The 23745-nt window shown below is 35.4% G+C and overlaps 2 protein-coding genes across 2 annotated transcripts in view; one reads left to right on the top strand and one right to left on the bottom strand.

Annotated features, from left to right (window-relative positions):
• Positions 1-179: 179 nt before the first annotated feature.
• LOC145679403 (uncharacterized) lies at positions 180-10434 on the bottom strand. The gene is made up of 3 exons (XM_081749985.1): positions 10094-10434; positions 8481-8878; positions 180-202 (listed from the first exon to the last, which is right to left on the bottom strand). Exons 1-3 carry the CDS (start codon positions 10432-10434, stop codon positions 180-182), a joined length of 762 nt encoding a protein of 253 aa, XP_081606111.1.
• Positions 10435-11431: 997 nt separating this feature from the next.
• The window catches only part of LOC145679402 (uncharacterized), a 65618-nt gene continuing 53304 nt past the window's right edge, over positions 11432-23745 (top strand). The window contains exons 1-2 of the mRNA XM_081749984.1: positions 11432-11450; positions 12140-12285. Coding sequence (XP_081606110.1) covers positions 11432-11450; positions 12140-12285 — 165 coding nt within the window. The remainder of the gene's footprint in view (positions 11451-12139; positions 12286-23745) is intronic.

The raw sequence follows: 23745 nt of genomic DNA, 5'->3' as shown, positions 1-23745 counted from the left end.
TAAAATTATCGAAACAGGTTAACAAAAGCATATTAATCCTTACGTGACAATTTTGAATTTGCAAAATGAAATTTACTCTTTAGACTTATGCTTCAACTACAGGAAATCCTTTTTCACTCTCAATAACTGTATAAAATTCCTTACAAGTACATTTCAAATTTTCCCTAACACAGTTCCTGTCATTTCTTTAATATTACCGTACCTGAAAAGATGAACAGAATATATTAATCGCTGATAGGCAATGGCGGAGCGTACTCTGAGGCCGGGTCTATCCTGTTTTCTACTGTTTTTTTTCTTTATCTTCGGTTTCTTATGAAATAAAGTCAATAAATACTTCAACATTTCTGTTTTTTCGGTAACAAAATAGTAGGTTGGAAACACTCGGAAGTCCTTTCAGTCTGAGCCTCACCAGCTCGCTAGACAGGTTTACAGGCTACGCTGCTCAGGAAGCGAAACTATTTTCGCCTTGGGATTGCACGCATTATTGGGAAGGTGCAAACAAAAATATACACAAAAATAAATAGAACTTAACTCTTGAAACACCCAACCGATCTCTATCAAATTTTCAGTATAGATGAAGCTCAAACCTGTGATGATTTTTATTATTTTACTTTGACGGTGCAACATGGGAAGGAGGTATATATATATATATATATAAATGAAAGTAACTGTCTTTTTGACTTCACCACTCTTCAACCACCCGACCGATCTCGATGAAATTTTCATCATAGATGAGGTTCAGACCTGAGATGGTTTTGTCATATTACTTTGACTGTGCAATTAGGAGAAAGGAGGGGGAGGAACATTTATAAATGATCGAAAACGACCGATATTAGTGTCGAGTCTGTAGTTTTCGGGGTCGCTGAGATGCACAGTGATACTTCTGATGCTGATTAAATCCAAATTCAGCACTGCAACTTGGGAAAGGTAGATATATATAGGTGGACAAACCCACTACACTTCCGATCCCATTTACATCCAAATTTAGCCCGACATTGTCGGGGAGGGGGAAAGGAAAATAAATAAAACTGTCAAAAATTACCCATATTAGTGTCGAATCCATAGTTTTCCAGGTCGCTGACATGAACTGTGACACTTTCGATCCTGTTTAATCCAAACTCAGCCCCGAATTTTGGGAGAGGGGAAAGGGAAATACATAAGGCTGATCAAAAATAACCCATATTAGTGTCGAATCCATAGGTTTCGGGGTCGCTGAGATGAACTTCCGATGCCGTGCCCCGCAACATAGAGGAAGGGATATATATATATATATATATATATATATATATATATATATATATATGTGTGTGTGTGTGTGTGTGTGTGTGTGTGTAAATGATCGACAGTGGCCGATATTAGCGTCTAATCCATATTTTTTGGGGTCACTGAGATGAACAGTGACACTTCCGATCCGTTTAAAACCAAATTCAGACCCGCAACTTGGGGGAGGGATATATATATATAAATGATTGAAAATGACTTATATTAGTGTGGAATCCATAGTTTTCGGGGTCGCTAAGATGAACAGTGATATTTCCAGTGCCGTTTAAATCGATGCCACTAAAAATGAAAACAGCATATTTCACGGGTACCGAACACATGAGATACGGATTTGTGCATTTCATTTTCATTTTAACTCAGTGAAGCGGATGATCGACGCTAGTATGTTATAAAATGATTCCTTAACACAGAGTAAGAAGTTTCTGTGTGGAATTATGTATTTCTGTTCGTGATAACTTGTCTAATTTAGGTATGTACTCTCAGGAGTTATTCAGAGTAGGGTTTTTTTTTTTTTTTTTTTTTTTTTTTTTTTTTTTTTTTACATAGGGCATGGTCTATAATAGCGTATAAAATATAAGTCTGATACATTAAAATATGTATAAATTTACAAGTGGTACCGTACAGGATAAATTAACTATATTTGTGTGTAATTTTAGTTGAGTTTTCCTTTTCATAGAATCAGTGGAATATTTACGATTTTGTTTCTGGGGCTTTGAGTGTTTCGGGGGGAACTTTGCTAACTTTATTTCTGGAAATGTGAAAACTCTGCAATATATATAAAACAATAAAAAGTTGCGATAAAATTTCGATGAGTGCTTAAGCCCGGAAGCCAGCCCCTTAGGTATGTCACAACATTAGATACCTTGCGTTGATTCAAATGAAGTTCCTTGTGAGCATTGACATGTCTAGTAAAGTCATTATTACGTGATACATTAATTAAATACAGTATTGTACTTACTCTAAAGTGGAAGATGCAAGTAACAAACACTTAAACAAGAAATTTGACAGCTAACTGTAAGAATGTACTTATTTTTTCTCTTCCTCTATTTTCAAATATGCAGGAAATGGAAACAGCAACTTGAGAGGAAATTCCCCTTATCCCCCCGCTGCAAATACCAGACAGATTAAAATATGAACTACACTTCAAGATATTTGTAGTGGAGCTAAATGAGAATATTCCATTAATACATATTGCGTGTTTTCCTCATGCAAATATTTGTTGAATAATAATAATAATAATAATAATAATAATAATAATAATAATAATAATAATAATAATAATAAGGACCTACTTTCAGTCTACTTTTGCTTATATAAGGCGACTAGAATCAAACTCCACCAAATCTTCTTACACACTTTTGTGGAAAAGTCACAAAAACTGTCACACATAAACCCTTGGAAATACAAACATAATTTTGTTACCGAACATGTTGTTAATTGTATTGTGTCATAGTGACAATATATGAACACAATCCAACAATAACAATTTAAAATATAAGGAATAATAGTTGAAAATTCGGATGTGGCGGGTTTTGATACTAAATGAAGGATTTGGCGGGTTTTGATACTGACATGACTTGTCTGATATTGAAAGTCAGAACACATGCTAAATTTATGCTTTTGCTTCAAAGGGAGTTTAAAACTAAGTACGATTTAACAATAAAATGAGGGAAAACCAACAATTTATGACATTATAGGATATCAATAATATCATGCAAAGTTGAAAAATACTTTATTGTGTTCTCAAAATTGGATTACACGGACATTAGCAATATTAAAACTAACTCAGATTTGAGAACATAATGTTGTTAAACCTTACGAAGAGTGGCTTTTTACATTATTTTTCTAAACGACATCAAGATTATCATCATCTTCTTCCTCGACTATGTAGGAACACACGATTTCTTTTGATTTTGCTTCAAAATAATTCGTTTGGATGGGCTAAATTTGAAATACAAATTGCCTGGCATCTTTTATACCTTTTCTACTTCTGATTTCCAATCTTTAACTGGTACTGTTACCCATACCTTATGAAATGCTTACTAAGGATGTTCTATATTGTTCTGGTCTGAGAATTGTGTCTTTCTGTTTCAAGTCTTTTTTTATTAACCCAAAATCGCTAAGCATTCTGGGAAGTTACATGACTAACCCGGGCATTCTTATTGGCTGCCGTGGATATGGCGGAGTTTGAAACCAAGGATGGCCTAGCTCTGTCCGCTGGCGGATGTTGAAACCGAGCCACGTTTTCAACATTGTTTTACAGTAGAATGGGTGGGTTTAGCACGAAGTAATGTTTTCTTTGAATTCAGCATGTTTAAAACTATAGGATAGTATGTATAAGTCAATTTGTATGAAAAATGGATTTGACGGGGTTTGATTCTAGTCGCTTGGTACATTCATTCCTTCTTGTTAAATTAAACAATAATAACAACAAAAATAACTACTATGTATACATGCACATAAATTCAATTCTAAACAGTGTTAGAAATGCAGCTAAGAAAGTTCTTTAAAATAAATAGATTTGGTAGTTTTTTTTTTTAAACTCAATAAGGAAAATATAATTCTGAGTGTAATTTTAAACATTTTATGATACATTAAATGTTATTTGTGTTAATAGTTTGTCGGGCCTACCCTACTTTTGGGATTACGCTTCGCCACTGTTGATAGATGATGAAAGGTAGAAACGTGAAACTAAACAATGCAAGAAACATTGTACTAACGAAATTCCTAAGAGCTATTTGCCAACAATCGATGGACAACTTAAATTTACAGCTATATTTATGCCGGACAATTATGACAAATTATACACTTCTGTCTCTATTGTTGAAAACAATGCTTCACAATAAAATCTAACTGTTATAAAATTTCTTATGTTAAATAAATGAAAAACTAATATATATATATCGCTGTATGTATAATACAACGGAAATTTGTATTTTTAAAGGTTGTGAAGACTGTCGAAGAATTTCGATGTTCGATGTTTTATTCTGAATTACAGATTTCAAAATACCGATCATAAAGGGGCTGGTAAGAAATTTTACCAGTCACCAATGTTAATCAAAATAACAGCAATATTTCCGGCCAGGCCGGTGAAATACCGGCCAGTTGACAACCCTACGGCTGTTGTAGGACTGTATGGAGGATTGTTGTAGGGACTCACTGGTTTGCACGACAAAGGTGGCTAAGGTTGGAAACTAGTGACTACAGACAACCTTGCTGAACGTGTGAATCGTGTGATTAGCAAAAGACATAGATTGTTATTTCTGAACTGTCTGCTGAGTACTTTAAAATTTTCGTGACATTTGAAGAATGGAGAAATTGAATTACATTTGGGTTTCGGGCACATTGATTGCACTCGATATGTTTTAGAGTTTGCTACTGCACAATTAATGGATGATAGAATCTGTCTGTCGGTGAGAGAGGTGATCCACGTTCAATGAACAATGTTGACTTCGTCATCTCACGTAATAACGCAAGTGAGATCAACGAGGTAATGAACATCCGAAGTAAAGTGCAGTTCGTTTCAAAACATATCGTTCTGATCATCAGAAGTCATTTCGTAGAACTCAGCTGCCGACATTTCCTTAAGGGTCTTTACTACAGCAAAATTAAACTACCGCTAATTTTAAAATTTTTCTGTAATATATTCAAACCAAATAAAAATATTGGAAAAGCAGAAACGTAGTGAACTAGACAACACGATTTTGCATGTGATACCTTTACCACAATTCACCTATCTGCTTTTGGTATGCCGCTATTTACAGAACCCGCAAAAAACGCTAAATCTATCTACAGTTGCAAATCGAAAGCAGATATATGAGTTGTGATAACGGTATTACATGCAAAATAGTATTGTCTAGTTCATTACGTTTCTGCTTTTCGAATATTATTTGATTTGAAGATATTACAGAAAAACTCTAAAATTAGCGGTAGTTTAATTTCACTGTGGTGAAGACCCTTAACACTGAATGAAGTACGAAAATTAGAAGGGCACCACTTAATTGAAGATATACTAGCATATTACAGTTATATCTCTTACAAAATTATAGCTTCCTTCAGAAGAAGGTATGTAACGAGGACTTTATGTTTTGAAACAGACTTTACCTTAGTATCAAAAACTAGAATCACCATATGACGTATTTCGAACAAGAAGAAATAGTCACAGATTAAAATATGACTTTTTAAATAGAACTTTATTCCGGGAAAAAAGTGTTTAAATAAGTATCACATCCAATTACGTAGATGGTTTTCGATAAAGACCATTGTGCTGTTTATAGGAATTTGATATTTAAAACAGTTTCAGAGATAGAAAAAGAATGATAAAATTTGATATATTGCTCAAAATAGTTTATTTAAGAGAATTTTTTAAAGCAAATTTTATTTTCTTTGCTTCTGTAGTATTATAACAATACTTTTTGCTAAGTATAATTACAAATTCTCGGAAATACATAATTTTAACCAATGTTGCAAACTTTGCGAGTGTTTACCATATCTCCAGAACTTCTTGAGATATCAGATTGCTGTAAACGGTATTATGATCTTCACATTTATTGAAAACAATCTCTGTAATAAAATGAGATACTTATCTAAGGGAGTTTTTAAAATAAAGGCTTTAAAAAAAAAACATCAAATTTTCAATCCCTTATGACTTTGTTTCTGTTTACTTGAAATCCGTCATATCGTAACCATAGTGTTAGTCACTAAACTATTTTAAATGTGCATTGCTACACACTTTTCACTTGCGTTATTATTTATGTAGAGGACTTCAAAATTTGGATATTTGTAATACTATACTTTGGATGTTTATAATATAGCGTCCTTAGTTTACAACAGTGAACAACAAATGCGATATTATAAATCTTCGTTTAACATAGCATATTTGAAATATGTAATAACTTGACGTAGTGCCTTTTAAAAAATATATATAACTTTATGTTGGGTTGACAAACTCGTGATATTACAGAGTATGTCAAACAATGTCCATCTGCGGATATTTGTAAAAGTTGCAACGGTGTATCAAGACAATGGTCTACCCTATATATATACGAGTATACTCACGAACAATTGAATTAGAGATTCTTGCAGCGTCTAGTACCCCTTTTGCTTTGATTGGGTCGATGCAACGTGGCATGACCTCCAAAAAACACTGGAAGTTTTGGGGAACTATACTGATCGATGCACAGCCTCCCATAATCCACGAAGATTGGTCGGAGTAGTATCTATGGCAAGAGCTTGGGATCTTAACAGCATCCCAAAGTGTTCGCAGCAAGCAAGCAAGCAAATGGGATTGAGTGATTGAATCCAGGATTCACCAAAGACCAGACAAGCAAGTTAACATGCATGGATTGCTTATTGAGCCACAATTTGGAAGTGATGAGCTGTAACATTGTCTTGCTATATATATAAATCGCCGGGAAGGTGCTGGAGTCGAACAAAGGAATGAACATGATCTGGCAGCAGGCATTTGTAACGTTCACCGATGAGAAACGTTGTCAGATACATCAGGAGTCTCATTTCATCCCATATGAACAATCCCATAGAAGATACCACTACCACCAACCTGAACTGTACTCTGCTCTTAAGAAAGATACATTGCCTTATGTGGTTGACAACGCACTCGTATCCAACTATTGGCATGAATCAACTGGTACCTCGACTCATTTGTCTAGGGAACATTTTCCATGCCTCTAGCGGCTAGTGGTGGTGTTATTTTACTCATGTCAGTTGTGCCTTGTAACAGATGTTGAACAGTGGTACTCTCGTGGGACACTTTCTTCTCTATCTTATTATGAGGAAGTAGTTCTGGATGGTATAGCTGTTTAGACATCGTTCTTGTCAAACATTAAATTGAATAGTGAATTGCCGCACTGTGGCCCGTCTAACAGCATTTCCATCTGATCTAGCCGACAGCGACCCTTATTAATGCGTCGTACACCATGACGTTAACCCTGCCGACGGTGTTTTTGGCCAAATCCATGTCTTCATAAGATAAAGCCAAGAGCCTGCCCATGGACAGCCCGAAGCCTGCACGACTTTAGAGATAGAGTAGCCGATAAGTCTAGTCGAGGCAATCTGGCCACTATATATATTAAAACACATTTCTGACCAGAACAAAATGAATTATTTAATAACTATACGATTTTTGTTACAGTTTCAAGGACCTAACGTCCTCTTCATCAGACATTGAGAAAAGACAGATGACAGCAAATCTTATATCTTCCTCAGCCGTTAGTTAGCATATTCATTTTTATAATTTTAATTGATGTTTTTATATATATAAAATTTAAATTTGTAATATGTAACAATATCATATAATTATATTGTTAATACATGTTAATTGTCAATGCAATTTTACAATTCTATTGATCTTTATATAAAATAAAATAAAATAACAGAAATTTGGAAATATTCAAAATGCACTAATAGCTTTTATGCATTTTTCTTTTCTATCACTTCTAAAGATTTCTCCCATTGCTCATGTATATTTATACCACTTGTCTAGCTCATTAAGTTCTTCTCTTGTTCTTTCTTTATTCTTCTCGCTTCCTTTTACTTCCTAATAATCTTTCTTTTTTCTCTTTCTAAACCTCTAGCCCCTTCCCAATCTATCCTATATCCCGTTTCTTTCACATGTTTGTAAATATCATTATTTTCTCTTTTCATTCGAACATCATATTTATGTTGTTTGAATCTGTCCATGAGCCTTTATCCCGTCTCCCCTATGTATTTCATGTCACACTCACTACATTTCACTTCATAGATAACTCCTTCTTCTTCCTCCTCTATATTGCTTTCCCTCCTTTTCTTTTTCTTCCTTATACACCTCAACAACGTTTCTTCTCCTTTTCTATATGTCTTAATACCTCGTTCTCTTAATAACTTCTTTAGCACTTCCGTCTTTTCTCCTATGCTCTGAATTCCATACCACTTCTTATTTTCTTCCTCTTCTTTCTTTTTTATATTTTCTTCTTTTTTCTTTCCTTTTATCTGTTCTATCCTATATCCACTATTTCTAAGTTGTTTATAGAAATTTTCCAAATCTTCCTTCTTTCCCTCTTCTTCACTATTGATGTTCTCTATCCTCCTTTCCATGTTCCTAATGAAGTTCTTTTTAGTTGCTCTGTCTACATCACTTCTCCAGTGACAATAAATACCTGCCCAACACGTTTTTTGATACCAACTGGTAATTCCTTTCTCACCTTGTTTCTCTATCTTCATATTCATAAAATTGATGGATTTGTTTTCTTCTACTTCTAATTCTAACCTTATACCTTTTTCTTCGTCTTCTATGAGTCCAACATATTTCTCCAGTTGATCTCTATTCCCTGTCCATATGCCTAAACAATCATCTACATACCTGCTAAAGAAGATTAACTTTTCCTTTGCTTCTTTTGTCACTTTTTTCTCCCACCTATTCATCACTATTTCCGCTAAAACTGGACTCAGCTTGGACCCAATGCTTAGACCTTCTTTTATCCTTACTAATCTTTCTCCAATTATACAGTAGCTATTTTCCCATAACGTCTTAAGCGCTCTTATAACTTTTTCTTTTTTCCATTGACCTCTAACTTTCCCTTCCATTTCTTCTTCTATCGCCCTTAAAACATAATCTCTTTTTATACAGGGTGTCTACTGGTCATGAAAGTCATGAAAAAGTCATATATTTTGCTTAGTGTTCATGAAAGTCATGAAAAAGTCCTTTATTTACCCAACTGGTCATGAAAATCTGAAATCTCAGAGTATATTTTTATACTTCATGCTTTAAACCTCATACTGCATGTACTGAAACAGTTGTATCAGGTCAGTAATTGTGAGAATTTCCCCCACCAGTTAGCTGGTACTTTACTGTCTTCCTAGCTGCTCCCCATTTCATCTTCTAGTCTCTGTAATATAGTAACAACTTTTTACTGTCCAACTTTCTGATCTAGGCCGTTGCAGTCACAAAGCCTTTGATACTATCTGTGCGAAATGCATCGTCACGAAGGCGAGAAGTCCTCAAAAGGCAAAAAGACACCTACGAAGAACAAGAGAAAGCGAAACGCACCATGTTGAAAGACTTAAAATGTTTGGAACTGAAACGTAAAGCTCTCAATGACTCAGTAACTTCAGAACTTGATGGAATTGATGTTCAAATTAACTCATTGAAAAAGAAGTTGAACTTGTGATATTCAATCAAGATGTCCATTTTTGTGTTCACTTTTTTTTTAAGTTTTGATGTGATACTAGTATGCAGACTGTGAGAAAAAAATATTTGTAAAAGTACCCTTGAAAAAAGAGAAGAAAGAAGGCATCAGACCCCATCCAGGATGAAGGTTCCATTATGAACAAATTCAGTAGGTCTTATCAGTATGTTTATGTACGCTAATTTCAAATATGACACGATGGAAAAGAATTGTATATTTACGTAATCAGTCTTTTCTTGTAAACGAAAATTATAAATGTAGAATTCAGAGTACATAAAATGCAGATAAAAAACCTAGCTGAATGTAACGGGACTGTTCACAAGATTTTTTTTAAATCTATAGAACCTGGTAAGCCTTAAACCTATACTTGAACCGCAATTAAAAATTTGTTTACTGCCTTTTAAATTGCTCTTGCATTTTAAAATTAGTTGTCAGCTAATCGACATTATGTACATTAGACAAATAAGAACATAATGTGATCTTCATCTTAACCGATGCACCACTGATGGTAGGGGTTTATTATTACTAATGGTAAATTTTTATCGCCATGGTCATGAAAATTTGAACAAAAAGGTCATGAAAAGTCATGAAAAAGTCATGAATTTACTTTCTGATATTCCAGTAGACACCCTGTTATACTTGTGAACATGGCTTTAACATCTACACTAAACATTAACATGTTCTCTTGATTCCACTTAATCTGATCTAGCTTCTTCTTCAATTCTTCCGTGTCCTTAATTCTGTATGTCTCTTGCTCTTCTCTGATTTCATCCATTATCTCTCTTAATTTTTCTTCTAGTGGTTCAAAATAGTTACCTCTGCAGTCCATTACTGGTCTTAGCTTAATTTCTTTCTTATGTATTTTAGGAAAACCTTTCATTATAGGAATCCTTCCTTTTTCATTTATCAACTTTTTAATCCCTTCTTTTTTCCCTTCTTGTACTATCTTCTTCATCACTTCTTCTTTCATGTCTTTGTTACCTACTTCCTCATAAGTTTGTTCACATAGCTCTCCTAGTTTTTCTTGGTACCACCTTTTCTCTAAATTACCAACGCACCTCCTTTATCCGCCTGTTCCACTACAATGTCTTTTCTTTTTCTTAGACTTTTCAGTCCTTCTTTTTCCTCTTTCCTTAAGTTAATTTCTTTCTTGTTCATATTCTGTCTAACGATGGATAATGCTTTTTTCCTTATTTTCTCCCTCTCCTCCTTGTCCTTTATATCTGCTATTGCTAGTTCTACTGTGTACACTAATTCATTTTTGTCCACTTCTTCTTCTTCTTTAACCTTAAATTTATGTCCTAGACTTAAGCACTTCTTCTCTTCTTCTGATAATATTATGTTACCTATAACTGCCACTCTGTTTCTATTATCCTTTTCTTCTCTCCAACCTAACAATCTTCCTTTGTTGTCTAATCTCATCTTTACTTTTCCTTCAAAACTCCTTTCCCATTCTTTAATTCTCTTATTACTGCTTCCCTCACAAAAATAATGAGACCTTACTTTATATGTTCTATAATTTGGTTAGACATTCCTTCACTTTTTCTCACTTCCTTAGTTCTTTTCCTTATGACATCCCATATCACTTCTTTCTCAATTTTCTTGACTAGTTTCTTGAATCTTATTGATTTACACATTAATCCTTTCTTCCTCACCCTTAGACCTTTTGGAGTAACTCCCTCTTCTAGACATCTTCTCAAAAATTTTATCTGCTGCATATACAATATTACCTTCCTCCTTATTATAATGTTATTAAATAATTCATTATGTTCTGGTCAGAAATGTGTTTTAAAATGTTATTGTGACTATCCAGAACCATGGAGTTTATATGTATATATATATATATATATATATATATATATGTGTGTGTGTGTGTGTGTGTGTGTGTGTGTGTGTGTGTGTACACACACACACACGTACGAAATACAATAATCTTCAGTATTTGCAACTTCATCGTTACAAAGTCCATGAGTCAGGGATTTCAAGGCAAGTTGGAACTATTTTAGGGAAATAATCGTGCATTATTCCTTTTCATAGTGGAACCCCTCTTGAAGTTTTTAAAATTATTCATATAAAGTTTCTTGAAAATTAACTATTTCTTATAGTTTTCGAAAAAATTTAATTCGTTAAATTAAAAACTAACAATTTGTAGTGATTAATTTAATCTTTAAGAATTGTAACGGACTAATTACAAGCCTGTTCAGTTCCCGGTGGGAGCTCATGTAACGTGAATCTCATGTTAACCTTTTAAATTCATGTCTCATATAGCCTCAGAGCTCAGAGGGACGTTAAACTCCAAATATAAACCAACCAAGAGACCTGTTCAGATCCTTCATTGCATTAGGTTCCACCTCATAGTCTCAGTGTTGAGAAGAAATACTAAATTACATTCAGTGAGTAAAATAAACAATGTGTAGGGTCGTAATTCGATCCTAGACCATGTAATAATTAGAATGGATAATATCATGTTCCTATGTTTCGTTATGTACTTCCTTTACTTTGAACTTAGTTATATATCTATTCTCGTCTCTCTCTCTCTCTCTCTCTCTCTCTCTCTCTCTATATATATATATATATATATATATATATATATATATATATATATATGTGTGTGTGTGTGTGTGTGTGTGTGTGTTTATTTATTTATTTATTTATTTATTTATTTATTTTGTTAGTTGCTGTAATTTCCAAACTTCGCAGACTAAATCTAGATGAGAATACTGCTTGGGATAATCAGTTGGTAGAATATGAGTTCACTCATGGACATGGAAATTCGTTCAAAAACATTTTTTCTCGAATTCCAAATAGCATCACCGACCAGGTACGTATTTAGAACTACTTGCGATATTGAGGTACTACAGAGGGATAATTTGTATATATATATATATATCCGACCAATTTCAAAACACTGTTGTCGTGTGAGTATTTATGCTAGAAACATGTAACCATCCTCATCATTACTGTAATGTGACGGGAATGTCAGAGCGTCGTGGTAATGCTAGTGAATTACCGCTGAAAATTATCAGTTATTAGGAAGGATATATACAGGGTGTAACAAAATGAAATCTGAAATGAAATCTTTAAGTTTTATGTCCCACGGTTATGCCGGTTAGGCTAAAGGAGACTGTGATTATGAGAGATGAGTGAAATGGTGGAATGAAGATAGTGGGAGGAAACGGGAGAACCCCGAGAAAACCCACGAGCACGATGTTTGTCTACCACAAAGTCCACACGGCGCGAGCTGGGATTGAAAGTGTGTAACAAAAATGTACGGCAAAATTTCAGGGGTGAATAGATAAGCAAAAAAGTTCATATGTGTTTTATGTATGTGGAGGGTACCACGGTGGACAGGAAAGGGTAATTACGTGTTTCTTTTTTTTCATTGGGATTTTGGGGATGGCATTTCTTCCCCCTTGGAGTACACTCATAAAATGCATATCGGCGGAAAGCTTCATCCTTCAGAAGCACATTGTTACTAAAATAATCTTTCTCGCTTAATTAGGATCTGAGTTATTGAGGTTCAAATTGAGTCACATTAAGGAGCGACCAGAATGTGACTATTTCACACCATAAGGCGGCTCAATGGCCTTAACTCTGTAACAATGAATTCCCCGTCATATGGTCATATGAACTTTTTTTTTTTTTTTTTTTTTTTTTTTTTTTGCCTGTCTTCTCATAAGAAATCCACCCCTGAAATTTTGCCGTACCTTTTTGTTATACCTTGTATATATCGTGGCTCATATAACCGAATAGTGAAACAGTATCTGAAAAACGTTCAACCTTAGGAATGCCTGCAGGTAAAGAGATCGTGGCAAAGCAAACGCAGGTGGGGCTCATCAACAACCATTCGCCAACAAAAGGGGCCCACTCGAATTTAGCAGCGAAAGTGTAGCCTGATATGTTTTGTGGAGTTCGCTGACTAGGAGGCCAGGAGATTCCCTTCCGAACGTGACATAATCCAGAGATTAAATCTGATGGAGTCCATTGTCAACCTTGTCATTTTCTTTGTCTTTTGTTGTGGTGTCTACATAACGGCCAGGTTCACACCCTTTTCCCTAGCTAAATTTCGAAATGTAAGACAAACTGTACGAAAGACATTTGACAAGGAAAAGGAGTCAACAATCAAATTCAAAGCATACTATCTCAATTCACCGTCTTAATTCAGATACGGGAAATTTTACGTCATAACTGTTTTAAACATTTTACGATTGAATATAAAATGTCATAACTTCGAGAGACGCGCATCATCATACATTAATGAAGATGTCTTCCATATTGTCAATTTTTTTGAGTTTCCCTAGTAGGTAGTATTGGAATTTTGTCAATTTGCTTTACTATTAATATATATATATATATTTCACCAGAAGGTATCTAGAAACTGATCTAGAAACTCTTGAGAGCAGTTAACATTTTTTGACAGCATTTACAATTGGATTTACAATTGGTAAAGCGACTGAAAATAAATATTTATTTAACAAACATTAAGAACGAATATATACACCGTTTTTAGGTGCCCATCAGGTATGAACTGGTTTCATTCCACGCACTTCCTAGAAAAGGAAAAAGAAAGTATTCCTGCGCATTATAATTATTGGTCACCACAATTAAACTGAAATGCAAGTGAGGACAGGTCAGACATAAGTACCCCAAACAGCTTCTATCTTTTACGAGTTTATAAATTATAGTGAAACGAGAGAAAAATACGACAGTCAGTCTGTAGGGCCATGGTAAGTAGTGGACATCACAATGATTCTTTAACAAATTTAAGAACTGCGATAAACCCCTCCAGGAACCACCACGCACGGGACATCTACAAACATAGACAACATACACTCGAGGTGGCTATTGAGGATAATAATGGCCGAAGATATGAGCCATAAGAGATGCATCCATTTATAGTATAGAAACCGTCTACCAGCTACCAGCTTGCGAGCTGTATAAAGTGGGACGATGTATTCCATATGAGTTGACAGTGGCTCGGAAAATACAACCAAATGCTTGTGTTTCATTGTTGTCTCGTCAGCGAAAAGATACGTTTCTGCACAGAGTGCTGACATGCAATGGAAAATGATTTCTTTACGATATTCCACGGTCTCCTTCATTGTTTGTTAGCTCCGTATAAATTCACTTACAAACAACCAAAACACCCGTTGCAGCAGTGAGTTATGCTTGTTTGGTGGGACTTCTCTGGATATTGTGCATCGCGGATGCTGGCGAATGAGCATGACGATCTATGTAACTGTACATTTAACCTGAAACCACAAAGACAGTGCTTGTTATTCTGCTTCAAGATAACGCAAAGCTACATGTCATCTCATTGTCCATCTTGAATGGGAGAAGTTAATGCATTCCTTATACCTCCTTATCACTGCACTATCGGATTACCATTTGTTTCGTTCGTTACATATCCACAGTGGTGCGAATCGCTAAAAACACGGACAAAAGCCATTTTCCGAGTCTTATATTAGAAATTCAAAATCATTGTAGAAATCATCTTTTGGTGCCTTCCATTTCAACTCAGGCAAAAAAATATAAAATTGTACCATCACCATCTCAGATATTGTTGAAACTTTTTTTATAGCAACTAGACATGTTTTTAAGAGACCCATATTTTTTTGTTTTGTCGAAAAAAATTTTCCCGCCAAGTAATGGACCATCAAAGACGGGGAGTACAATTTATGAATTGTAGAAGACATGGAAAATGGTCAATTTCGGAGCCTCACCATTCGGCTATGGAGACAGGTAGAGTTATAATTCTTGTTGTGGTATGTACATAGGGATATAAATAAACTATATTTTATTATAGTTTGGTTTGCGCATGCGTATCTTTTTGTACATAAATTAACAAATGAACGTCAATTTATCTGAAAAGTCGAAGTTTGCGAATTTTTTTCGAGCACTTCCGGTTCGAATTTTAAAATTCTGTTTTCACGGTTGGTAAGACCTAGTTACCCGCTTTCCGAAAAAAATTTTGTATCGCTTCTGTGGTCAACCGTTTTGTCGCAAAAAATTCGAGAAATTGTAAAATTTTCAAAAATCGCCATTTTTGGGCGCCATTTTCTCGAAAACACCATTTTTTAAAATTCTGAAATTTTGTCAGATGGTTCAACTTTACCTGAATAATAAACACACCAAATATCATTCTCGACCAATGCTTCATGGATTAACTGCAGCCTTTTAAAGTTAGCGAAGTTTCGCTAATTTTGATGTCACAGTTAGCAACACTGGGAACAATGAAAGTGCAATGATTTGATGATGTTTGTGGTTCACATTCATTAAGTGAAGAATAAATGGTTTTCTTGGCTGTTTCTTTTTATTATTTTGATTAAAAAGGCTCTCTGAAATAGTAAAATGAGCCTGCCTCTACTCCCCCGTTTTCTTAAACTGAAGTAATCTGAGGTGGAAATTACGATTACGAAACACACAAATTTCAAGTTCACTTACTTAAAATGGTCTTCGGAAACAAAATTTCACTGATTTTTTTTTTTTTTTTTTTTTTTTTTTTTTTTTTTTTTTTTTTTTTTTTTACATGGACCAATCATTTGCTTGGTTGTTGTCTTCTTTGCTAATAGCATGTAATCATACATATGCTCCAATAGATGTTGGTTCACTCATAACTCATCCAGGAGTGGATCTAGGGGGACGATTGCCGCCGCCCCCCAGAAGAAGAAACTTTCTTATATGAATACGCGACAAAACGTACCACCGACAAAACGTACCACTTACCCTGAGGGCTGCTTGTGAAGGGTTTTCTAAAACCACTTACAATAATGACAAGCGACAAAACGTACCACTTGCCTGGAGGGCTACTTGCGAAGAGTCTTCCAATCAGCCATCAAATAATGCCAGGCGACAAAACGTACCACTTGATAGGACGGTATATAAGTATCTATATATCGGCCAAAATAAGGTTAAAAGTTGAACAGATTGGTGGTGAGAAAAGTACCGATGCAAGGCCAAGACTAAGACTAAGACCATACCTACAAGATTCTCGCAACACCAAGACCATACCTGCAAGATTCTCGCCAGACCAAGACCAACAAGAATCTTGCATATGCAATATTTGAATATTTGCTGATTTCCATCACACTTTATCCAGGCTTTGGACCAGAGACGGATAGGCATTATTAGAGGGGCGCGGGCCCTTTCTCCCACAAGGGCCACCAGCATCTCAATGTCACAAATCAACTGCAGTTTTCTTTCTACAGTAAGTCAATAGTATTGACAATTGACAATTAAAACCTGATATTCTTTCATCAGTATATTATTCTGAATTGTTCAAAATATTATATGAAGTTCAAGGACAACGTATACTATATTACAAAATTAGCAGATGTTTTAGTGTACTAGTTTTTGATGCTACTGTATCTATCACTTTTGCATTCGAAATATTTTTTTTAATAAATCTTTTTCAATAGACATCAAAAAAATGTTTTCAAATGTTCCTGAGACATGGTACTCGTTAGCCTATTTTTAATGTATTTCAGTTTATTTCAATTTTGAAAAATTTCTTTCATATGTTACCTGAGTTACGGGCAAAGTCAATAAAATGTTATGCTGGAAACCTGGATAAGTATTACTGCACAAATTACAATTCTGCAAAATTAAAAAGCAGCACATTGGACAATTTTGCAACACATTTTGCATTCGCTTTCCTTGTAAACAAATGTATTTTCTCCTAATTCTGAATCACTTGCACCATCAGCACAGTTATTTTTTCTCGGTTGTGCTCGTCATCAAGACTGACTTTCAAGGATATCCACGTCCTTCAAAAGTCCAAGAGAATACATTTATAGCATCCTTGGAAACTTCTTAACTGAAGTTTTTCAGAAAATATGTAAGTTTATCGAAAGGCATGTCTGGAAGTTCTGTTACTTGGTTGAAGTGGCTAGGGTCCAAATAATCCATAAAGTACATTGCTTCTTGAATCTTGAAGAAATACTCAAAACTACCATGTCCAATATTGTGTTGAATGCTTCGATGCAGTACCTGGTCATTGGATAGAAGCAACTTCATCTTCATATTCACAAGAAAATCTTTGTTCATCTCTGAAGGCGAATTGTCGATAGGTCAATAGAAAAAAAGAAAACACGTTCTAAGTCTTCAAATTTGTTATTGGCAAATTCTGCAAAGCTTAATGCTGCATTCTTAACGGATTCAAAATCATCTCTCTACTCTTTCAGTTCGAACAGAGTAGTCTGCATCATCCGATAGGACTACACTAGCAGCACCCTCTATTTGGAGATAGTTTGACAGAGAGGTCGTCACTTGAAATATTTTAAGGAACATATCTGCTGTCTGAATTGTTTTGAACTTGAGAAGATCTTTTATATATCCTTTCGCTTTACACCTAGCTTTTGGTTTGATATTTTCTGTAGAAGCAATTTTCTTAATTGTTATTGTCAACTGTATATACAAAGCATTTTTTGGGTTCGAAAAATGACCAAACTTTTTCTGAAAAACAGTGTGTTTTCTACCATCTTGTTTCCGCAATAACTGTAAGACGCCTTTGTTAACATTTGATCTTCCAAATGTACATTCGCTGATAAGACTCACGCATAAATATCGCACAGTCATTCAGCAGAACAATGACACAGAATCAATGCAATTTTTTGTCAGCTCACATATGACATGATTGAGTATATGAGCGTAACACCACACGTGTAACTGAGTTTCTTAGTAGTTAAGCGGTTAGCGTATGCGCCTTTGTCGTGGGAGACCTGGGTTCGATTCCCGGCGGGAGCTCATGTGCTTCGGATTTCCCGTAAATCAGTATGTCCCGTCTCATATAGCCTCGCTGCTAAAAGGGCCGTTAAACTCAAAATCAACTGAATCACACGTGTAACTGATCATAGGCTAATTGAAAAAATCCGAATATTGTCCTTGCATGTTACTTGAGCCATCGGTTGAATTTCAAATACATTTCTTAATATCAAGGTTCAACTTCTGCAGAATTTTCAGCAGTAAACCGCAAGGACACTGGCCTGTGGTAGATATGCATTTTACAATGACAACAATATTTTGTTTAACAACCATTTTAACAACATACCGTAAAACAACAGAGCACTGGCCTGAAACTACTATATCTTGAGTAGTGTCTAATAGAACAGAAAATATTGAAGCTTGAGAGACTTCTTTCGAAATATCTTCTCTGATAAGTGTGCTGATAGCATTCAAAACATAATTCACCGCGTTTAGTAAAAGTTATGCGACCACTATCCTGCTTACTTCCTCGTATATGACTCTTCTCGGTGACCTTATCTAAATTACTTTTAAGCGGAAGATCAAATTTGCTTAAGAAAGGAATAATATCCAAAAAGTTTCCATGATCTATAGCTGTGTCTTTGAGTTTATAGGCTGCTACATTTCCTCTGTAAATGAGCCCTCTTTTACCAATGAGTTTCTGCACTTTGATAACTCGATACATTGTCTGTCTGTTCTTCTCAACCTTATACTGCCGTTGTTTTACCTGCTCACGAGGAAGTAGTTTCTTAACATGAAGCAGTACGTTTTGTCGCGGATTAAATATCCGAAATGTTTTAATTAGCCCATGACAGGTTGTAATTTATATAAGTGGTACGTTTTGTCGTGGAATAAATATCAGAAATGCTTTAATTAATCCATGATAGGTTGTCATTTATGACAGGTCGTCAAAAGTGGTACGTTTTGTCGGGACACCTCTTATATATATATATATATATATATATATATATATATATATATATATATATATATATATATATATATATATAACCCATCCCAGAGTTTGGAGCTCTTAAAAGTAGCTCTAAGTAGCAGTATTACAACCCCCCCCCCCCCCAGAAGTCCGTCCTGGATCCGTTCCTGCGTAGCACATTGTCGATAGTCATAAAACACTTATTTTCACTTCTCTTATGCTCTTCTGGAAACCTGTACCTTGCTGAAGGTTCATGTGGAAGCATAAACAGCACTTAAACTTCACGTAATTCATGATTTATTCATAATATTTCTGCTACGCACCACTGGTTATTATACATATATGTATATAACAAAATTTCCTTTTTGCAGATTTCTTAAATCTACACTTTGAATTGCAAAAGTTCGATTTTGGGGGAAGTATGAAGTTAGTTCATGGTGACCCGTTACTGCCATAAAAACTTCGCAATTTTCCGAAAGCCAAAGATAACTTCGTTGAATACCAGTTACCGGTCGCATACTTTCCCTTTTTTCTTCCGGAAGTCGTCGAATTCAGTTCCAGGTAACAAAACGAGAGTAATACCCGGAGTTTGTACTTGCACTATACTCACGAATTCTCCTGCGGTTTTAGTGGGGACGCGGTGGCTCAGTGGTAGAGCGCTCACTTCCAGTGGTTGGGGTCCCTGGTTCAATCCCAGCTTGTGCCGTTCTGCATTCCACCATTTCATTCATTTCTCATAATCACCGTCTCCTTTAGCCTAACCGGCATAACTGTGGAACGTAAAACTTAAAGATTTCATTTCATTTTTTTCTTCTGCGGTTTTAATATTGTGTATCTGTTTTAGCCTAAGGCTATGGCGCGTTGCCACATTCTTTGTCCCCCACTACCGTCGCAGAGACCCTTGCATGGCCGGTTTCACTGCAAAAACACTGCTTTATCGGACCTGTCTGCATCTCGAACATCTGAAAGCGATTTTTAAAGTGGGATGCAGCACCATCAGAAATCACTGACACGGTTTGGGAAATTGTAGACACCTATTTTCACGTATTCAAACCTTTTTCTATAAAATATATTTTCGCTTTTCTTCGAGTATGTTTAGAATCTTGTCTATGACTATGAGTACATCAGCCGAATTGTGTGTTTTATCGTCGTTTATTACAACAAAACTGTCAATTGTTTCATATTTCGGTGATAACTCTGAATTTCACTTCGCAGAATAACAGTCCAGTTTTCAACGAAGTCCACATGAAGTAAAATAGAATTTGTATCTTGAAATTTTATACGGTGGTTTTCGGTAGCAATTGATTCTCTTTGGATTTTCTTGATGTAGTCATGAATTACAATTCTTACAGTTAAACCGGCAATGTACGATACGAAAACAGAAAGTGGCACAGTTTTTGTTTTTTTTAACGAGATCATTATTCTCCCATATGGTATACGTAACCACTTTCATTTTCATCAGGATCAATAATTAAAGACACCACGCTTATTTCTTCCACTCCAGGACATTCACCACATTCTTGAAGAAGACAGCTGTCATTTTCTACGGATCATACTACTAAAGGAAATAGGTCACTCATGACAGCTTCAATACAGGTTGCACCTTTGATTTGTAGCAACGCAGTAGCAGCTAACTTAAAATTTGCACAATACACACACACACACACTTCCCTCTCAGGTTGCGGACTGACACACTTTAGTCGAATACTATAAAATTCCGAGTGACCCATTTTTATGCTGGGATTGTTCTGTTTAAAAATTCAGTAAATTTCTTTGGAACGCGTAAGAAAACGTTTCGATTTTTTTTTAACTTTTTGTCATTTTTCGATCACTGTAATGACATCGCACTTAATTGAGACTTTGTCTGGAGCATTCCAAATCATACTGAAGTAATAGTTTAGGCCTTTTATAGATCATCAGAATTCATTGGATGGCCATTTCAAGTAAACTTAAAATTTGTGTTTTTCGTAATCGTAATTTCCACCTCAGATTACTTCAGTTTAAGAAAACGGGGGAGTAGAGGCAGGCTCATTTTACTATTTCAGAGAGCCTCTTTGTTCAAAATAATAAAAAACCAGCCAAGAAAACCTTTTATTCTTCATTTAATGAATATGAACCACAAACATCATCAAATCATTGCACTTTTATTGTTCCCAGTGTTGCTAACTGTGACATCAAAATTAGCGAAACTTCGCTAACTTTAAAAGGCTGCAGTTAATCCATGAAGCATTGGTCGAGAATGATATTTGGTGTGTTTATTATTCAGGTAAAGTTGAACCATCTGACAAAATTTCAGAATTTTAAAAAATGGTGTTTTCGAGAAAATGGCGCCCAAAAATGGCGATTTTTGAAAATTTTACAATTTCTCGAATTTTTTGCGACAAAACGGTTGACCACAGAAGCGATACAAAATTTTTTTCGGAAAGCGGGTAACTAGGTCTTACCAACCGTGAAAACAGAATTTTAAAATTCGAACCGGAAGTGCTCGAAAAAAATTCGCAAACTTCGACTTTTCAGATAAATTGACGTTCATTTGTTAACTTATGTACAAAAAGATACGCATGCGCAAACCAAACTATAATAAAATATAGTTTATTTATATCCCTATGTACATACCACAACAAGAATTATAACTCTACCTGTCTCCATAGCCGAATGGTGAGGCTCCGAAATTGACCATTTTCCATGTCTTCTACAATTCATAAATTGTACTCCCCGTCTTTGATGGCCCATTACTTGGCGGGAAATTTTTTTCGACAAAACAAAAAAATATGGGTCTCTTAAAAACATGTCTAGTTGCTATAAAAAAAGTTTCAACAATATCTGAGATGGTGATGGTACATGCTCTGCCTGAATTGAAATGGAAGACACCTTTTGTAGCCAATCTACTATTGTAGAATGAAGTTATTCTTTTCATAATTATGTAATGGTCATTGTAATTTACTGTAATTCCTTTCGTCTATTGTATCCAAATACTTTTCCATCCGTTTCGCTACTCGAACCACTGTGCAACAGTTTCAGATCCTCTACAACAACGGTCTTCAATGCTTACACTGCAGCGCTCCATGCTTTGCCGCGTGCCCTCTTTAAAAATTAGGCACTTGAAAATTCGATTTCATATATATATGTATAGGGTGTTTCAAACCAACACCAACAACGTTTGGGAGGTGATTCCTGACTGCAAGATACAACAAAATGTATAGACCAACCTGGGTGCACAAATTCTTCCTTTCGGAGTTATAGGCTGCCGAAAACACGAAAAAATTAACTTTAAAGGTTCAAAGCTCCAATACTATGGGACCTACTGTAGTCGGGTCAAGACTTCACTTAGGAACTAATATCTGCGCTATCCAAAAATCCATGTTTCAGAATCCTGCTGTACTCACGCAACAATTTTTATAGATGTAGTTTGGCTACGGGCATATAATTTGAAGTACTCACCAACTACCTCTATAAAAATTGTTCCGGAAGTACCGCAGAATTCTGAAACATGGATATTTAGATAGGGTACATACTGGGACGATTTTCATCATTTTGCTTTGACGGTGCAATGTAGGAGGGGGGAGATATACGTGACAAAAATGAAAATGACTGTCTTTGTGGCTTCATCATTCTTGAACCACCAGATCGATCTCGATCAAATTTTCAACATGGATGAGATTCGGGCCTGGGACGATTTTTATCCTTTTACTTTGACGTTGCAACTTGGGGGAGGGGGAGAAGATATATATATATATATATATATGGGGGGGGGTGTAATCTATTATATAAAAGAGAACGCACAAATCCTTTGTTAGCTCATCACGCTAATACGGCTGAACCAATTTCTTTCATTTTTGGGGGGTTATTAGGATTTGGACCCTAGATGGTTTTTATCATATCACTTTAATTTTTAATTACCAGTGTCTTGAGATAATTGACCATTCAAGTGTCCATAACGTACAAATCCTTTGTTAGTTCATCATAGGTATAAAAATAAACGTATTTATATGCAACCCGCATGACCGTGTCACTCGGCGGGTTAACATAAATGACAGGCGATATAATGTTAACATTTACTTGAAAGCGAAAAAGTAAAAATTATCTAATTAACAAGGTTTATTGCGTTCCGGGGTGACCCCAGCGAAGCGGGGTGAACGCTGCTAGTATGTATATATAAATAAAAGTAACTGTCTTTGTGATTTCATCACTCTTGAACCAGTTGACCGATTTCGATCAAATTTTCAATATAGATGAGGTTCGTACCACATATGGTTTTTGTCATATCACTTTGACGGTGCAACTCAGGGCCCTCCCCTCGGAGAGTCATTTAAAAATGATCAAAAATTACTGATATCGAATCTATAGTTTTCGGGGTCGCTGAGATGAACAGTGACATTTCCGTTGTTGTTTAAATCCAAATTCAGCCCCACAGCTTGAGGGAGGGGAGGGGGAGATATACAAATAAATGGTCGAAAATGACGAATATTAGTGTCAAATCCACAGTTTTCGGGGTCACTGAGTTGAACGACACTTCCGATCCCGTTTAGTCCAAATTCAGCCCCATAACTTAGGGGAGGGGGAGATATATAAAAATGATCAAAAATGACCAATATTAGTGTCGAA

Source organism: Thermobia domestica, chromosome 2 (genome assembly GCF_964235325.1).
Source record: "Thermobia domestica chromosome 2, izTheDome1.hap1.1, whole genome shotgun sequence".
In the NCBI taxonomy this organism is placed as follows: domain Eukaryota; kingdom Metazoa; phylum Arthropoda; class Insecta; order Zygentoma; family Lepismatidae; genus Thermobia; species Thermobia domestica.
This window is presented reverse-complemented; position numbering and strand designations above follow the sequence as displayed.